Here is a 20,178-nt window from a genome sequence, read left to right as displayed (position 1 = left end):
AACGCACAAATTCGCACACTCTTGACAAATATTCTACAATTTCTTCCTTTCTCTGTCTCTCTCTCTCACACACACACACACCCACACACACACACACACACACACACACACATACCGTCATGCAGATCTCCGTTCCTCTTCTCCTGCATGACCAGTTCAAAGCTGCTGTGGAGGATCTTGTTGAGGGTGCTGATCCAGTCATCCATCTCCCCCTCACTGTCTGCCGCCAGCAGGTAAGTGCTCTTGTCCTGCATCTTCAGCTCAAAAGCAAACCGACGCACTTTGCTGTTCTGCAAAACCAAAATATTTTTTGGGGAACATAAACAAAATCATTTTTTCAAATGTATTTAGGGAAATTAAACCCTGTGCCTGAAACCAAAACGAGAGTGTTACGTCTGGTTGCTTTCTTTCATCTTTCTCTTACCTGGACCACCCCCATGCAGGAGTCTAGGAAGATGGTTCCTTTGGGCTCCTTAGAGGTCTTCTCATCCTTGTAGAAGTTGAGGTTGTAGGAACCGTCCCCAAGCTGGGCCAAGTGGAAGTACCTCCTCTTGAAGGACTTCAGAACAGAGCCATAAATAGAGAAAGTAAACAACCAGACACTGAGAAGATCATCTGGTTACTAAAAATACTGAGCAGGGAGTAAGAGTTGGGGTGATGGGGCATGGGATCTTGAAAGACTTGAGGCTACCGTACTACATTGGCTAATTTAGTTTCCATCTGCGCAGAGTTGTTTTGTGTAATGTAGTAATAATCACATACTCTATGGTGAAAACGACTGTATTTTTAACTAAACATAATAGAGATTAGCTAAACCACAAAGGGCCCAAATAAGGGACATTTAAACAAAGATAATGGTCATGGTATGGTCATTACCAATGCTCTTATGTGGGTTGTAAGATCTATATGCATCAAAATAATCAGTGTGTGCTGTTGGAGATGGATGACGTAAATAGTTGAAGTGAAGCTACTGAACGAGTAATGAGTATGATGCAGTGTTTCTGAGGGGAACCTACTCTCATTGTGACACTAATAGCGTTGTTCATGTTGGCTTTATACAGCCAGCCATGTTTGGACACCCCTCCTTTCTGGGAGCCCAGCGAGGCCGTGTCCTAGAGAGGACAAAGGAGAAACACAATAGGTCATTAACATGTCACACACACACATACACACGTACAAACACACACACGTCCATGTGGATCTGGAGATAGGAGCTGCCTTCAAGGTCTTCTAAAAGGAGTAGCAGCGTGTTGGTAGTACTGAGGAGAGTGTTCTTCACTGCATGTTTTCAGCCTTCACTCAGACAGAGCAGCAATAGCATGCCTATGACTTGAAGATAGAGTACTGTCCTAAACCTGTGTCGGGGTCACTACTGGACAGGACTACATGTGTTGTTTACATCAAGGAGATACATGGGGAGAGAAGCACGGATGTTGACCGGGTCAGTCTGGGTATGTGCCAGAACAATCAGAAGCAAGATTTGTTATTATTATTATTAATTAAGTATGAACTGATAACAAATATGTTGTTTTACATTACAATTACATTACATTTAGCAGACGCTCTTATCCAGAGCGACTTCCCCCCGAGGCAAGTAGGGTGAAGTGTCTTGCCCAAGGACACAACGTCATTTGGCATGGTGGGGAATCGATCCGGCAACCTTCTGATTACTAGCCCGACTCCCTCACCGCTCAGCCATCTGACTCCATGACTCCATTTTACCCAAGTAGGGCTTATAGCTTATATAACGGATAGGGAATTGGATATAATAGGTGGTTTATTGAGGTACAATGTGGTACCAAACACAGATTGAGTCGACTTGAATAATGAGCAAGACAAGGACACTTGCTGGGATTCCCAGACGAACCAACGAGCATTCTGGGACTTTTCTACTTACCTCATCTTTCTCCATGTCTTCATCCACCTCAAACAGATGGATCGGCAGCTTCTCCGGTCTGGACACCTTACTGTACAACAACACATTCAAACTGTTTACAAGTACACTTACTTTGAATACATATACATGTGATATATAATGGTTTTAAAACAGCTCTGTCTCAATGCCTGACATAGAAATATGCCTGGTCCTGTTTGTTCTTCACTACATTTTGTTAACAGCACATTTATCTTTGTTACTACACTGCCTGTCAGTCTTGGCTTACAATGAAAATCTTCCCACTGAATCCACAGTTGTTATTACTGGTGACATTGTTAAACTGGGACAATGTCTCACTCTGTCCTAAATCCTTCTCAAGGCCAGGTCTGAAATGCCAGTCCAAGTTCAGCCACAGCTGAATGTTACACTCCGTAGCTAAAACTTGAGCCGCAGATGGAGTGAAAAACCTCTGACCTCCACAGGACGGAGCAAGCTCCATGGGACATGTTAAGTAAACAACGCCAAAGTCAGGGTCAGAGGTGGCCTCTTTTCATGCTCACTGGCTACAAGCGTGATATGGAGCATCTGTAAAGCACATTCCCTCCACAATGTCCTCAGGGAGGGGGCCTCTAGATCCAAGGACATTGGGCACAGACCCCATGGACTGTGGAATACCACCCCCCCATGATGTTTTGATATCAAATTACATCAGTCCCAGAATAGCCCCAGCAGGCCTTGCTGAGGGGAAAACAGAGGAAGTCTGTTGATTGTTGTTGTGGAGTACCTCCACATCTCAGGAAACAAACACCTTTCCTTTTTTCGAAGTATCTAGACAACACAATCGAAAGGCAGTAAACAAAGTGTGGATGGACTTAGCATGACAAATTAAGTTCCACATCATTTTCAGTACTTAACTCAAAATGAGGGTTGGCTTGATAACTTGTTAACTTGATGATCTTGATGGCAATTTTGCAAACCTTTTAGTGGGATTAACAGTTTTGCAGTACTTGCTTGTATTTACACAGTCAATTATATCAATACTTTCTCCTCTTAGTGACCCTGGAATGAGGCCAATGTTAACTTCATGCCAACTCAATGTCAATGCCAAGTTGATTTGTGTTAACTATGAGAGAGAGGACCAAGCTCCAGGTCTGACTAGGTCTAGTACAGTCCCAAGTGTCTGTCCTACAAAGACTTTAGTTCAACAGAGCCTCTAGTATTCACACCAAGAGGGTTGTCAGTATAGCTGTGTGTAGAGGCGTCAGAAAAGCTGTTTTCACCCCTGCAGCGCCACACCTGCTTTTACAGCTGAGCTTGCCTCCCTGCAAGGCAGCACAGCTGGTACTTACTTTGGGAGCTGGCGGAAATCTCCGGAATAATCCTCATATTTGTAATTGACCACATGCCAATCCGACTTGTATGTCTGGATACACTACAGATTGGAGGGATAGGGAGTGAGGGGGAGGGAGAAACGGGGGAGGGAGAGAAGGAGAGAGGGAGAGTGAGTGAGTGAACAGATGTAGAGACAAAACCTGAGAAGACGAGTCGATGACTGGTCTTTTTAAACAATAACAAAGTGACACTCCTTACAAATGCATAGCGAGGAGAAGATTATTTTTCTACCTTAAATATAAACAAAGTTAAACCAATGAATAGAGGTTCTAATACTGGAAGTGTGGTCCAGACTCCAAAGCCTGAACACATTATATAATGGTTAGGATGATTAAATCACCTCATAACAAATTAGATTAGCTAGCAAAACATACACCCTTAGGAATAAAGGATTTGGCAGGTAGGCCTGGGTAGAGAACTCAACTTAAGAGCATGGTAAAACCAACCAGCTACTCACTCATTATGAAGTATTAAAAAGACTTAGCTGTGTCGAAGTTCTATCAAACCTGAATTATGACTTTTACAATTTTCATTGGTTAACCGTTACAAGGAAAAACATCTTAATCAGAGACATGACCCTCCCGCAACAGGCTGCAGCTGGTGATGATGTCATGACGTCACTCCCCGCCCCCACGCCACAGAGGGGAAATCTCCCTGTACTCCTCTAATCTGACCACACCCTGCCCCCTGGGACCCCTTAGACCACATGCCCTTCCTAGGACAGACACACACACACACACAAAAACAAGCACACACACACATAATACAAACTTAAACATCCCCACCCATATACTTTACCCAGAAACCTTAATGGAAAGAATGTTAACCCAAATGCTTCTGAACCCAGACTATATGAAGATGTCTCCCACACTATTAGACAAACATACCATATCTATCCCACCCCCCTACCCCCAACACACATTCGAACGCGAATGAAAAGCCGTAGCAGTCGTCAAGTGAAATATCTTTCAGGTTTGTCTGAAAGGAGAACTTGGTCTGTTAGCTCAGGTGTGGGTCAGTCTCACCTCCTGGACAAACAGACTGTAGGCCTCCTTCTCAGCGCTCCTCGGCACCGTGGAGAACGTGGTTCTACCCTGACGCCTGAGGGTGGAGATCTGAGGAGACAAAACACAACACATCACTCATCCATGCTAACGGCTGGACACGGAACTTTGGGCCTCGTGTTCTGAGCAGAAGATGACCATGTCGCATTGATGCAGATACAGAGGAAGCTAAACAACCCAAAATCTTTCTTTAAAGGGTGTTTTTGTCCTATATTAGACGTTAGTACGGTCTGGGAAGCAAGTCCTTAGAGGAAATCATTTTTATGTCTTTATTCTTGTTCTCTTCAGGGACGTATAGTAATAACACAGAATGATGAGGATCTGTAGAAAATGCCCCAGAGCTTCGTTGCACATCTAATTCTGCTCCTCTGGGACAGACTTCAATAATAGATTCAGACAGAGCCACAGGCAGCAGTGAAACCAGGACAGGGAGAGCCTGGAGGCAGCATGACACCCAGACACCCATCTTCTGAACTGCTGAAGGCTTGTGAAAGTCCAGTGGTCCTCGTCCTCCAGTTCATAGTGCTCCTCCGCTCACTCAACAGGAGCAGTGACACAATGACCTACTGTACTTTTCAACTTGTGGCCAAAGTTAGTGTTACATCTTATTTTACACAGCATCATCCATTTCAAACCCACTGTGGTACTTTTGATTCTGTCAACAACAACAAAAAATTGTGTATTTTCACCAGGAGTTCAGAGGGAAGCACACCCTGCTCACAAAAGCTAACACGCTATTGCATTACAGTTTGTTATTTAAGACATATCGAAACATAAACAAGATGAGAAGAGCAATTGCATTGTTACTGGGTTCCAAAGGTGTCAGAAGGTGTGCTGTTCAACACCACAGCCAATCCAACAAACACTGACCAGTCAGTTATAGAACATCTTAACAAGTCCACGTCCAACTGTGTGCAACCAATTAACAGCATTCCTTTCACGCCCATTAACCCTGCATTGAATGGTTCCCAGTCTGTGTGCGTGTGTGAGGGGTGTGTTCCTGTCTCCCTACCCCCCCAGGGGCAGAGGAGCTGGAGGATGTCAGGCGTTAAATCTCCTGGAGAGGAAAGGGCAAGCGCTCTGGTAGGATGGAGGGATGATGGAGGGATGCTCCAGCAGAGTGACGTGGGGTGTGGAGGGTTGTGTAGATGTGACAGGCCAGAAGACTTCATCATTACAGTACAGTAGGCCGCAACCAACCCGTTCTTTCCTCAACCACTGCCCAAATGGTTACTTTACCTCCCCATCAATCAATCTCTCTCTCTCTCTCTCTCTCTCTCTCTCTCTCTCTCTCTCTCTCTCTCTCTCTCTCTCTCTCTCTCTCTCTGTCTCTATCTCTGTCTCTGTCTCTCTCTCTCTCTCTGTCTCTCTCTCTCGTGTATGTATAATGTGTATTTCCGTGCGAGTATGTCTGCTCATCGAAGTGTGAATGATTCATTACAGGCGAGGAGGGAGGGAGTCGGATGCATGCGTGTGTATGTGTGTGTACTGTATGTGCTGTGCATCTGTGAGAACCACATGTGCTGTGGGATGTTTGCCAGACTGAAGTAGTTTGTCAGGATGACAATACTCACACTTACAGTCGGTGAGAGTCACTGTCACTAAGGGCTAGGTCTGACCAGTGACTGGCACAGAGAATACTGCCTAACAATAGTCACACTCACAACCTGACAGACTGCTATCATGATAGCCGTGAACTGAACAATGTACAGTGTCAATACTGTATTGATCATGATTTACTTTAGTTAGAAAAAACATGACTTTTCAGTGGAAAAAGTCAGTTGACTAAGAATCCTTTCTGTTTCTCTGTACTCTCTGTGGGTAGACAAGCCAGCCAATCAACAGCCTGACTGCATCTGGTCTCGCCTGTCTGTCCAATCCAAGCTGACATACACCAAGTGGAGCCAGGAGCTCAGAGGCCATGTGTCTGGCTGGCTGGCTGGTGTTCAGGCTTGTTAATGGGAACCACATGGAGGGTCAGACTGCCTTGCTCTGCCCCTGACACACCTACCACACCCAGGCCTGGACTCCACCTGAGGGACCAGCACTGCCAGAGAGAGGCGCACTACCAAACACCCAGCTCCCAGTGTATATCTGCATGCTCCTACAGAACGCACAGGGCCATTAGGTACTACACAAACAGTGCAACGCATGTGAAAAAGCGTAGATTCCCACTCCCAGACTCTTCTGGCGACATTACAACTACGAGACCATTGAGAGAGAGATCTCTTTGTCTCGGTCTTTCCCGTCCTTTCTCTCCGTCTCCACACCAAGATCGAGGAACGGTGATGTAACGTTTACTCAGGGTATTGGTTCCTTTGAACACAAACAGCATTTCCACAGAGCGTGCAAACGCTTCAAGTGGCCTGAGAGCCAAAGGACACACGGGAAGAAGATTTACAACCACTTCCACATGTGGGCTCTCTCTCTGGGTGCCGCATTTTGAAGGTTTAAAGTTGTTCATACAAACTCAAATTCCCGCTGGTGCTAAAAACGAGACATTTTGAAGTCTTCACAAAACGGTTGCTAGAGGGAAAGTGGATGAAGGAGGGGTGTTGAGGACTGAACGGATATTCTAGAACCTGGTATCCTGTGGTGGTGGTGGTCCAGTCTCACCTGGAAGTCATCCGGAGGGAACTGGAGCATGTCCCGCAGCACATCACTGATGATCTGGGTCTTCCTCTGCAGAAGAACACTCTCGTAGTCCAGCGGCTCGATGACCTTAGGTTTCACCTGGAGGGACACACAACAGCAGGTCGTTAGCTTAGGTGGAAGCTTCCGGACTGATAGCTTTCAATGTCAGAGGTCGAACCTCAACCTCGAGGGACAGCTTCAAAGACTAAGCTTAGAGCAGAACTAAAATGTTTGTTTTTTTATGGACGATCTCCACTGATATGTTTCGTATGTCAAACTCAATCAAGCAAACTAAACTTTTAAACCATGGATGGATCATCCGAGGCTTGTGGTCTAGTGTACATTGTTGTTTGACAGAGGCTGCTCCCTGGCACAAGCAAAGGGGATGAATGAGGCTCGAGAGAGGGAGGGCAAAAGAGAGAGGGATGAGAAGGAGCAGAAAGAACGGATGGAGCGGAGGGGCCTCGTGTGCCACAGTACCAGTCACTGTGGCATGAGCTCACACGCTGTCCTTCGGCTCACACAGCCTCTCATTGGTCCTCTCAGACCATCCTGCTGTCCAATGAGAGCTCACAACATGCCCATGCCCGCAGGCCAGAGCAGGGCATCGGTGCTGGGAAACAGGTTAAAGGTCTGGTGGTTCACTAAAACACCTGCAGCATTCCAAAACAGAGCTTCAGCATTCCACAGGAAACCCCCTAAGGGGGCCACTCCGTGTCCCAAGAACCCCCCCCCGACAAGCACTACAAAGATGAAGATGTTCTGTCAGCTGTGTGTGTGTGTAGGATTGGAAGTGGACTACAGTAGGGTACACATCATGTCTGTATTCACTAACATGATGTGTTAGTGAATGTGATGTGAGTCTATATAGGATAGGATATAGCCTAACTCTGACTCTTGAAAATCCAGCATGCTTCAGCCAAACACCGCCAGGGTCAATACAGTAATCTTTCCTCCTATGTCTGAGTTCTGTTGATGGCTTATTATTTCAAGTCAGGCTGCAAAGCGTTATTGTAATTCGGATTATTTTGGATTAATCCTCTTGGGTGCCTTTCCAACCAATACAAACAGACCTCTGTCCAATTACATACGTCTGAACACAGCTTCACCTATAATTCATACAATCCTGCAAGAGCCTGGAGGATGATGTCAGTATAATATTCCCTCAGTTTACAGTGGACCACATCCAGACATTCAATATGGACTTTCACTAATGAAGATCATCTGATAATCATAAAAACATCATCTTTATTTCCAGCTGGACACTCGCCACTGATGCCTGACGAAAGCCCAGCATGTTTTCATCCAACAAAAACAGTCCCATATGAACACAATACACAGCCAATCATCCGCTAGTTGAGACAGAGTCTCACTCAGAACACACACAGCATGTCTGGAGTGGACAGCATGGAGCAGGAAAGCTGTGTTCAGATCTGGAGTTTCCTCAGGATTCTTCACCAGTGGGCTCAACCTCTCATGTCTGATAGCTAGTAATCTCGACATGTCTCTCATCCTCTATAGATCTCTGGTGACATATAGCCATGCGCTCTAGATTACATGATATGAAAAACCTGTAATCTGCATGTCATGCAACATGATTATGGAAGGATGGAGCAGGGAATAAGGACTTTCTGTGCAATGAGAAAAGTATATGTTCTAGGCACCGCATGCATAAAAGGGTTCTGTTAGTTTATTGCCCAGATAAAGTAAGAAACTGAATTTATTTTGCAATGTTCTTGACTATCAGTGGAAAGATATTGCATTGTTAGAAAGTAGCTATGGATTACTGAAAATGTAATTTACCAATCATTCTAAAATAAATAAAATAATTCTAAAACATGCACAATCTAGGCAAACAGTTTTGGGGTTCCAATTTATATAAACAGAGTACAGGAAGAGTTAAGGCATGAAAAACCTGCGAGTGCTCCAGTTCTAAAATAATGATTAAAAAAGGATTCAAGTCCTAGGAGAGAAAGTGCCCTGAAACCTACAATTTACCATTGCAATTCATGAAGCACATTCGTAACATCACCACTCCAAAATCAAAACATCTCGAGGGAATTAATAGAACTCTTTTTGTTTTTCAAGTGATAAAAACAGGATCACCAATCACAAATCTTGACGCCATATTACATACTGTAGTGTTTAATAGCCCAGCTAATATATGGACATGGTCCTGGATCCAGGCTCAACCTTGCCACCTGATGTGGGTCCTCAAGCCAGACTTACCCCTACCACCTGTGGGGTGGCCTCCAGCTCGCCCTCGGCCTCAGACAAACTCTTGTACTGCTGGGGAGACTCAATCACCAGCTCCTTCTTGGCAGCTTTGCCAGCCCGTCCCTGCATTCTCAACAACCCAGGTACAGCCCCCAGATCGAAGGCTATTGCAGTATTCCAACAACACAGTTCACACGTTATGAAGCCTCTAGGTCACGGCTTTCTTGCAGAGAAAGCCATGCTCAGTGGGTGTAGGTTCTCAGATCTGAGAGTTCCCCACTGGAACTGTGACTCGCCTCGTCTCAATCCCTACGACCCTGCCTCGCTCACTCTCTTCCTCCCTCTCACACACACACACTCTCTCTCTCTCTCGTGCTCTCTCTCGGGGCAGAGGGAAAAGGGCCCCTCCCACACACAGCTGTGCAGCTGTGGAGGCGTGTGTGTGTGACAGAGTGTGGGTGTGTGTGTGTATGTGTGTGTGTGTGTATATGCATGCATAAGGGAGGATAGAGGGAGGGGCGACAATATTAGATCACTCTAACTCCACTCCTCAACAAAAGTTCCTGGGGGCCATGAAGTCAAACGGTCAGCTGAGCAAACCAGATCCACCTGCCACACTCTTTCACTGCTCAGAGAGAGAAGAGAGAGAGAGACAGAGAGACAGAGACAGACAGAGAGAGACAGACAGAGAGAGACAGGAGAGATACTGTATGAGCACCTAGAATTACTTTGTGAAACTCCAAATCCCCAACAATCAACAGACCTAAACCGGAGTGCTCTTGCGACCCTCGTCTCTGAGTCTAAGCCTGTGTTGATAAAGTCCCACTCCGCAGTGATATTTGGGTCTTCCTTTGATCTGTTGCTATGGCGTCTCCTGCCCAGCAGGCCCCCACAGCGGGGTGTGCGAACACACACTTCCCCTCATCCGGCCCTTAGACGGCCAAGCCTGGCTGACAGCATTCCCCACTCCACTTGGTGAGGAAAGGTTATTGCCTTCATCTCTGCCTCTATCTCTCTCTCTCTCTCCCTCTGACTTTCTCTTTATTTCTCTCAATCTCCCTTCTCTCCTTCCCTCTCTCTCTTCTATCTGTGGAGGAGCAGTCTGAGTGGCGGGGAGCAGTCTACTAAATCAGTTGAAAGTGTCTGTGTGCCAAACAATGATAACATTTAGAATTGATCATCAAACAGGAATTAATGTGAATCACTAATCTAATCTGGGATTCGTTTTTTTTTCTTCTAATCCTATAGGAACCTGCCTACAGATGTCAATGAACACACTAACATTCAGATAAAACACACAGTTTGTTAAACACACTTGACCTTACAGTAGCCCGCCATTAATCAATAACCACTCCCTCATGTTCTGTCATGAATCAACAAACACAAGCCGTACCAAATACATCCAATCATTTGCTGTGGGTTACAATCGTGAAAGTGAACAAGAGAGAGATAGAATGTGTGCAGGGAGAGAAAGGCAGGAGTGACACACAGAGAAAGAGCCAGGAAGAGGGAATGCCATGACATGGGTCCGGCTGACTTCAAAGGGATCATCTCTGCATTGCAGTTTCAGCATCATCATTACTTCCAAGCTACTGTACATAGAGGAAAGACCGAACATGAGTGTGTGCGCACACACGTATCTCTGTGTGTGTGTGTCAGTGTGTGTGCGCGTCTTCTCATAGTCTCTTTGATATGCCTGTGAACTTGACATGATTTTCATTATTTATGCCGTCAAAAAAATGTAACAAAAAAAATATTCACTAACTCCCCAAGGATCATCTTTCGCTATACCACTATAACATGACCACCTTTCTGATATAAAAAGAGACCCACACAACAACTGCAGTCTCATTTAATTGGGCTAAACCCTTGGGAATGCATACCAAAATAATTCTGAAATCTTCGATTGGACTAAGTTGCAAGTTGGGCTATGCTGTACTGGTTCTTCCTGTGGACTGTGTTTCCCATACTGATAGAGAAGCTTGTGTGACAGTATCAGTCACCATGATAATGAGGCTGTTGTAAATGGCTCCCCCACTGCCATTGCCATTCAACCAGACTTGTGGAAATGCTCTTGTATCCAGGCTAAACCCGGGCTTTGTGCTTGGGTCTCGTGTGTGTGTGTGTACGTGTATGTTTGAAGTCCATCCGAATAATGTTTTACCATGTCATGCATGCAGAAGACAGAGAAAGGAAACAAATGAGTGGAACGGAGAAAGAGAGAGAGAGAGAGAGAGAGAGAGAGAGAGAGAGAGAGAGAGAGAGAGAAACAGAGAAATAGGGTGCCTATTTGTTTGAGACAGCTTGAACCCATTAGATCATGTGAGCCCTCCACACCCTTCCCCAGACACATACACACACATAGACCAACAGGCCCAGAGAGAATTGCATAAGAACAGACTGACGTCATGGTTGGGAGCCAACCTTCACTACAGGGCTAATAGGGATAGAGAGATTGAGGGTGTAACCTGAAAAGTAATTAAATATGCCCTATAGGCCACACACACAGATTTGTATATTTTGTAATATATATTTATTTTAAGTGTTTACCAGTTAGTCAAATTAACTTAAACTATATAAGTGCAAAGGCAATTAAGTAATGCCCTTTAGGCCACACACACACACACACACACACACACTCTCTTGATACACTCTCAAGGGATATGAAAGCTATTTTAAGTGTTCACCAGGTAACAGGATGATCAGGTCAAGTCAACATCAACTACAGAAATGCATGGCCAAATCTCAACCACAAAGACAGAAAACGCCCTCTCTCTACCAGTCCCCTGCTGCAATACACTGAGGAGAACCAGGTAGCAGGAAAACATATGTCATCCATTTGCCAATGTGAAATCTAAGAAGGGAGTTCCCAAGCTGGATGAGTGATGTGAGGGACTCGATGATGTCACCACAGCGTCTTAAAGGCAGTGGAGACTCTGGTCTGGGACTGGTTTATTCAGGACAGCAAAGAACATCTCTGGGTTTAGGCCAGACATCTTGTAAACAACTAGGAAGCATTAAGTTTATGATTATCATTTGTTTTCCATAAAGGCATATTTGATCATGGTGAAAGGTAGGAGGATGATTCCAAGAAAAACTTGGAAGCATGGTGTAAACAGATATAAATTAATAGAAAACTGGAAACATTTGTGAAAGCTTATAATGCATTATCCCAAAGAGTTAAAGGCTATAAAACTGTTTAACAAAGTGCTAGGCATTGTATTAGTGAAGCTTTCTGTGACTAAAGAGGAGAAGCCTTATTCTGAGAGAGCATTCCACCCTTAACCTTGAACCAACCTAGCCATCCTCTTCTCCCTCCTGCCAGACTACACTCCTGCCTCACCCCAACCATCTCTCACCTCTCCTTCACCCTCGTCCTCAGCGGTCATTGATCGGTCATTCAATCACATTGACTTTGCACGAGGACAGCTTTCCTTGAATGGAGCTTGCCTCAGTCCATGAGCTTGGCATAGCACTGTGTTAATCTGTAGACATGTAGATGTCTTCAGGACAAATCCACGAGAAGGCATCTTTCCAGCTTTGACATTCCTATGATCTTAAGCCACTTTACACACATCTACACTACACGGGATATCCAGATCACATGCACTTGCACTCACACTCATACAGTATACACACACACACACGCACACATCCCCGTTTGGGCCAAATGTACTCCCCATGCTGTATTAGAAAAGCTGACTGGTACACAACACTTACTCCAGGAAGACTTTCTCATGGGAGACCATTAGCAGAAATCTGGTAATCTTTGCTGCCAGCTAAAGCTGAGCCATGTATAGTTTACCAGGCTTCCACTTGAACTAGGAATGCTTCATGAAATATATATATATATATTTTTTTTACACAATTTAAGATGAGTATGTGAAAAGACTACTAATAGGGTATGTTTCCAAAGCTAGGTTTACCAGTGCTGTGGTGGTTTTCCAGGACTGAGCCCCCAGTCTCAGACTCAGAATGTCCTCCTCTTCCTGCAGCACTCCCAGCTCTGCGGCGCCTTTATACACATAGCCACAGTTCCTCTCAAGGATGGAGCGAAGCCCCTCAAACAGAACCACACTGGTGGTGCAGCCCATGGTTCCTCCACCTCCACCTGACCATCACCCTCCAGGAGAACGCTGACCTCTCACCCCCTACCTCCTACCTCGCAACCTCAGATTTCCACTCTCGGTTTCTGACCAGCTAGAGGCTGTCCAACAATTAAGAATCTTCTATTCTGCTTAATTGTTATTTCCACTCAGGAAACCCCCACTTTGGTACGTCCATATTCCTTCAGGTCCACAAAGGATGAGGGAGGTTCTAGAAATCCTTTGTGTATTCTCTTGAGAGACAGATTTTTGTCAGACTGATTCTTTGGGCCAGTCAGCGTATAAGGATCTGCAGCAAAATGCCTGGAGCAGTCAAGTCAACTGAAGTTGAAGATTGAAGATAAAGTCCGGGAGCTAGTTCTCTGCTTCTGTGCTACAGCCATGAACCGCACACTCCTCTGTGGTTGGTCACCCTGTGGATCGCTCAGCAGAGATGGAGAGATGAAGAACGAGTCCGGGAGGGAAAGAGTTGAGCTGCTCTCTCAGTCAGAGCAGGGCGTCGACTCTCCTCTCTCTCTTTCTCTCTCTTCCTGCTGGTGGTGCTGATGCTGAGAAGCGCTCCGTCTCGCTTCCTCTCTCTCGCTTCGTCTGTCTCCGTGCCCCTCCTCCTCTCCCGGACTCTCCCTCCCTCTCTCTTTCTCTGTTTCTCACTCTTCCATTATACAGATCACTCCTTTCATTCACACTCTGCTTTCCTTGTTAACTGTGCCATTGTGGGCAACAGCCACAACTCACACACACACAGAAACCTGCACCATAAACCACTCATAAATATATTGCTATACAGTCATCATTTTGATGTCATTCTTTTGGATTAAAGGACAAATATATAAATTAGCTGACTCACAGTAGGCCCCCAGTACTTGGACCTCCATATCCCCCCCACTAACTATACACAAACACACACACACATTCACACACCCCTAAATGCGTTGACCTGATTAATCCCACTGTAACACAGAACAAACTCTGTGCTAACATGGCTGAATGCTAATCTAGTTCCTGTCAGGTTGGATGTCAGGTTGGATGTCAGGTTGGATATCAGGTTGGATGTTAGCACTGAAGGTCTCTACAGGGCTCAGTCCTTCCCAGACCACGAGAGAAACACTTCTCAGGGCTTTCCTTCTTCCTCTACCAGCACCTATTAATATTTCATGGGGACTTGACACAGTCACCTACTTTAAAGGGGCATGATGCAGCAAAACGGATGATGACAACCTAAGTAAACCAGTGAGAGAAAAGCGTGAGAGAAAAAAGGAGAGAGCAGGAGGAGAGGAGGGGGGGGGGTGGGTTTCCAAAGGGCCAATACATCAAACTAAGGAGGATGGATTTTCCATTGAACAAATAAATCATCCTTGTACAGGGAATGACGCATTTGAACCCAAATGAAATCCTCCCCGAAATTGTCAACACAAAAAACATTGTCTTGTGAACTGTGCTGTGGTTTCTTTTTGTCTTCCAGTCGCAAAACCCCCCCCCTATTTAGAGCCATCCCATTAGGGCCGTCGTCCGACTTGTGGATGCATTAACCTAATGAACGTCCAAAGAAGCCAACCCAGGCCTTTAATGCATCGACACATCTCCCAACAGATCCGTCCTTAAGAGTCACCCCTACACACACTAACAAACACACACACAGATGCACTGAGTGTAGTCATATATAGTAACCATGAATGTGCAGTGGTGTCATACAGTATGAATACGACCATGAATACATGCTATCATTGGAAACTGACGTCAGTCCCTGTAATTATTGTCTGCAAGCACTTCAACATCCTCTGCTTAAATGCTAAGCATGGAGGCCCTGGAATAATACATTCTTCTCTCCATATAAACTTTTATTTAGAAATGTGTTCCCAGAAACTCAACTTTATGGCTTCATATTTTTACTCAGGAAAATGTCTTGCTGTACTTGTTAGTTTGGACAAAAATCTGGATTTCATCGTCTGACCTTTTTAACTGCTGTACCGTTTACGTCATGAGCGTCTTTTCATCTGTGGAGAAACCAAAATGAAATATGAGAGCTTCACATAGAGAGTTAACACAGTTTGTCTGTCTCCAGGCGATGGAGAAGGATCCTACATTTCTGGTCATGCCCAGGCAAATAACTGGCAGGGTTAAACATGATGCTCTAGTGTAGTTGTTTTAGGCCTTCCTAACCCAACAAAAACCCAGAGCTGACATGTATGCTGTCATTTCCTCTATGCTTTCTGACAGTACAATGTCAGCAGCAATCTACAGGTATGTCTGCTCCTGTACTGGGAAGTCTAAGCATGCCTGGATATATACTACATTAGATATAATCCACAACTTTCTTTTCTCTCACACCGGAGAGCAAGGACTGTAATGCTGAGTTTTTGCACCCCTGTTGCCCCCTAGGGGTGGACTTTGGCAATGCCACCCAACCAATGCAGAGTCATTCCAATAGGTGCTTTAAGGCAGAACCTGAAACCCTAATCTATCATTGATGCAACAGGCCAGCAGTGGTTGAGACTTATGTATGACATGAAGACTTGTTGTCGGTGTGATCTATAATCAAACCAACCACCTAGGATCTGGGTTACGCTTCAGTGAGAGTTCTTTCTGAGTGCCCTGAAGGGTTTCATGGCATGTCAAAGTTGACACCCTTTCACATGGTTTGATCAGGGGAGATTAAACGACAGGCTGGCTTCCACCATGTTCATTAGGCAGCGTCCTCCTAGCAACCAATAATCACGTCAGCCACACACTGCCACCATTGTTTAGGGTTAGACCTAAATCCCAAAGTAGGCCATCCAGTGTTGAGTCTCAGATCAGACTACAAGCAGCAGCTAGTTTTTGGGGATTTCCACTGAAGAGTTGGTATGTACTACTTCTGCAGTGTCGGACATCTCTGCATCTCAATTATTTGATAACTCATAGCATGACACACATTCCACATGGCCAGTCTAACTAGTTGGATAGGGAGTTCATCTGAGGAGACTGGTGTCTGGTTCAAAGGCACCACTTGCTATCAGCCTCCATTGGATGAGCACCTAAAATGGAATACGACCCCTCCTTTCTATTGTTCTTTCCTTGAATGGACACTTCATTCATGTAAAACTATCAGAATTGGTCCGATAAAGAAAAGAAAAGGTACAAGCAACGCTTCTTTATGCAGCAGGAGAGTGGATCTGTTGCAATGAGCAACATTTTCTCTCTGAGATCACATACATACAGACTGGAATCTGCCCAGCAGGCATGTTCTTGATGCTGAAAAATGCTCAACCTATTCCAAGACAAACCATGCGCCTTGCAAACAACTGCTAAAACATGTTCTGGTGGGTACAGACTAGCCAAACTCGAAAGGTAACCCAAAAGGTGAACAGATGAAGTATATGTAAGAAAAGGGCAAGAGAAGCACAATAGACAAACCCCTTTTGTAGCAGTACAAACCTTCAATATAAATGCTTTTTTTTTATATATATACAAATGTATACAAAAAAATAACATCAAGAATATAGCCAACAACAGCCAGTGAGACCAGAGGGCCTAGTCCATCCTGCCGCCTGCAGCCATTGTATCATGATATGATGCCAACAGCATCAGAGTGCAAATCTCCAGATAATCTCCACAGGGTTTTCTTTCACTCAGTAATCAGTACAAATCCCCCTGGAGCAGCGTTGAACCGTTTCAACTGCTGGCCACAGATGAGGCGGGGGGGGGGGGGAGTGCAGAGGTATCAGGGTCCACCACTGGGTCACAAACCAGCCCTTAGAGCTTCTAAAGGAAATACAGGGCTGACCAGTCTGGTTGTTGGTTGTGAGTGGATTTAAAAGGTGGGTGACTGAAATCTTCCACTACAGAAAGTATGAAGTATACGCTGACAGATATCAGTCAGTCTGACCACTTGTGTGTGCGCGTGTGTGGGTTTGTGTGTGTGTGTGTGTGTGGCAGGGTGTGTGTGTGTGTGTGGGGGGGTGCCCATGCATGTGTCTGTGTGCATGTGCATGTGTGTTTATACGCCCCTGTGGTGAAAGTACACAGCAGGGCTTGGCATGCAAAACAACCCAAGTCAGCAAGGCAAAGAGAGGGAAAAAACTGTCTAACACAGCATTTCCTTCTGTTGAGAGTGATTATTAAAACTGCAGGAACTGTCTTTACAGCTCGGCAGCTTGGCCAGTGAGCACACCACTTTGTGTACTAAGGTATGGCCAGATGCCCACATCGACCAAAACTACACACCAGCTAAAATAAGACTGTGTGTCACAGATTGAGAGAGAAACACAGAGCGAGAAAGAGATCAAAAAGTAGTGTGCTTGTGTGTGGGTGCATGTGTACCTAAACCCCCAAAATACTTTGCAGAATGGATGGTTAATCTCAGTGCTGCTTGTGATCTTCAGTGTTGGGTTCGCTGTACTTTGGCATCAAGAAAGGTTTTAGCTTTTACAGTAGGAACGTAACATATGAATGATATTCATAATTCAGGGCCCTGGGGAGTCTTGTGTAAAACTGCGCCACAAAAGAAAAAGAGGGCAAGCTTAAAAATAGCCCGGACACCTACCCTGTCTTTATACATAATGAAGTATGTCAAAGAGAGTCGAGGTAACTGCGCCTGTGCCACTTCACAGTTTATCAGATATCACAGTACTGTTTTGTGCTGTACACAACTGTTATGACATAGAAGTTACAATACCAAAAGGGTTATTAATATCACATTTAAAATGATGATTAAGATGCTCCTAAATGATTTGTGCATGTGTGTATGTGTCAGGTGAGATGAGATGGGCTCCAGGAACAGCTGTCCCCATAACCCCCAGGCACTACGAGAATATGAATGTGTGTAAAGTAACCCACACAGCGTGGCCTTCATCACATATCCCAGCCAATAGCCAGTAGGATAGGGACTTTCCTTATTGTGTCAGAAGATTCTCTGGACCCAGGCTACTGGTGTGAACCAATAAGGACCAGACTTTATTTCCTTATTGAGTCAACTTGAACTATTCAGTCAATCAATACACTTGTTGTGTGGCTGTTTTTATGGATGTCATGTTAGTTCAATAGGCTGGGGACCATTTGGAATGAAATCAAATACATAATGGTCTTCATTTAAGGCTGATTTTACATGGTCAAGCAAACACACAATCCACAAGGTTATAGGATGTCTCTCAACAAAACTATTGTAAAGTAACTTCTCATAATGGTGGAACACTGTAGAACCGGAACCACTTGCTACTTTCCTCTAATTCTCATTCAGAGCCATTTCACTTCCCAGACAAGGAGGGGCACTTGGACCATGAGGAAAAATGTGTCTACTGGGTGGTAACCCCATTAGTTGAAATGTAACATGGGCTATTGATCATCATTAATAGCCTCCAACACCCAGCTATAGGTCACAGGGTGCACACCACTGCATGACAGGGCTATCCACATACACACAATCTGCTCTCTGTTTAAGTCTGATAAGTATGGGGTGAAGAAGTGAGTGTTGGAACTTCTGAAATATTTACCTGTAAAAAAAATCGTTTATTTGTCTACATCTGAGCCTGATGTTCTTTAAAGGTACATCTTGCCAATTTCGAGATTTGTTTCAGAGGGTGAGGGGGATAGGGCTACAAAGTGTATAACTCCCTCCCAAACACACTTGTGCTGCCAAATAATGCAAAAACAACAAAAGCATCACAGCTAAGTAAGCACAACCTCCTTTTCCCTGTGATGCATTTGAACACTTGAACAAAGATGGCCTCTCAAGTGTAACTGACAGTCTATTCAGCTTACACAATTATTTCAAGCTAATGTAACCTGATCTCGGTGTGTGTTTTGAGGATTCAGGTAGCCTGATGAATAAATAAACATTTGTGGTAATGCTGTGTTTTGTACTGGGCAGCTGACCTCTGTCTTCTCTTGAGTTGGAGGGTGTCCTTTACTCTATTGCCTGGAAGTACATATTAGAAAGTTGTGGATACGTTTCAGCTTTCCCAAAGGCTTTGCAGGAGTTTCATTTGTGTCCATCGTGATTAGCTTTTTCTAGCCTGTCCGAGACTGGAAGGCATTGTCATCAGAGTTTACAACACACAAGACATGCATCGTTCTGCTTACCATCAACACCGACGTCCTCACAACCTCAGAGACGCTCTGTCTCAACTCTGCTGCGGTTCCTGGTTTGTTCAGACCCCGCGTGAACTTCCTCGTATCAGGTTGCATACCCACAGACATTGCTCCTTTCATAAATAATTGAACTTTATAATAGTGACTATAGCTGTGGAAAACTTGGTGAGGGAAACCTTAGAGCCCCCCTTTCCGACGCCCCTTCCTCCACTGTATTTAGTAGAGGCACACCATCTGACCAGTTCGGTCCTCAAGCTCTTTATGCCAGGCAGAAAAAGCAAAACATTTTAGTTTACTCCGTAGACGCAGCATTTATTTTCCTATTCTTCTTTTAAAGAAAATATCGGTTCAGGATAATACCGTCCCATAGCTGTCGCTGCTGCCTTTGCTTTCTAAATTCTCGATGTGCGCAAGTTATCATTCCTGCACTGAATCGACTCTGACAGTAGGCACGCCCCCTCGCAGTTATACCTTGCTACCTGACGCATGATCCGTGAAATATTGTTTAACCGCGTAGGCCTAATAAGCGTTTGCCAATGTTAACAGTTGCCATAAATGCTTTCTGACTAAAATGCTACTGATATAGCTTTAGACACAATTCCCCTTTTAGCCTATCGGGAAACAAATTGTGTACTGCCAACCACCAATTTGCCTTTTGAACACAAGGTGGCAGTGTATTTACACTCAAATAGTTGGCAGAGGCATTTGGTGTCATATCTATAGTCTGCGGTTGGGGGCGCTCACTTTCTGTCTCGTCAGCCGTTGGGTACATTCGTTTAGGTTCCAACAAAGTCTATGTGCCAAACCGGTAGACTTGAAGCAG

The 20,178-nt window shown here is 44.9% G+C and overlaps 1 protein-coding gene across 9 annotated transcripts in view; it reads right to left on the bottom strand.

The window, feature by feature from the left end:
• dock9b (dedicator of cytokinesis 9b) overlaps window positions 1-19,781 on the bottom strand; it is a 41,185-nt gene extending 21,404 nt beyond the window's left edge. For 4 of the 9 annotated variants that reach the window (XM_047030720.1, XM_047030721.1, XM_047030723.1 and 1 more), the window contains exons 1-8: window positions 19,347-19,781; window positions 6,949-7,065; window positions 4,294-4,383; window positions 3,226-3,308; window positions 1,898-1,967; window positions 1,017-1,112; window positions 425-559; window positions 116-290 (exon numbers count right to left, since the gene is read on the bottom strand). In XM_047030720.1, coding sequence (XP_046886676.1) covers window positions 116-290; window positions 425-559; window positions 1,017-1,112; window positions 1,898-1,967; window positions 3,226-3,308; window positions 4,294-4,383; window positions 6,949-7,065; window positions 19,347-19,475 — 895 coding nt within the window. In that variant the 5' untranslated portion in view covers window positions 19,476-19,781. Of the gene's footprint in view, window positions 1-115; window positions 291-424; window positions 560-1,016; window positions 1,113-1,897; window positions 1,968-3,225; window positions 3,309-4,293; window positions 4,384-6,948; window positions 7,116-9,195; window positions 9,548-13,153; window positions 13,293-19,139; window positions 19,183-19,346 lie in introns of those variants that run through there. The other 5 variants (XM_047030724.1, XM_047030726.1, XM_047030722.1 and 2 more) reach the window with 5 other exon arrangements.
• Window positions 19,782-20,178: the final 397 nt, after the last annotated feature.

The sequence above is a fragment of the Hypomesus transpacificus genome, chromosome 12 (genome assembly GCF_021917145.1).
Source record: "Hypomesus transpacificus isolate Combined female chromosome 12, fHypTra1, whole genome shotgun sequence".
NCBI classification, from domain to species: domain Eukaryota; kingdom Metazoa; phylum Chordata; class Actinopteri; order Osmeriformes; family Osmeridae; genus Hypomesus; species Hypomesus transpacificus.
Note: the sequence above shows the minus strand (reverse complement) of the source record. Positions and strands in the feature narration are given on the sequence as shown.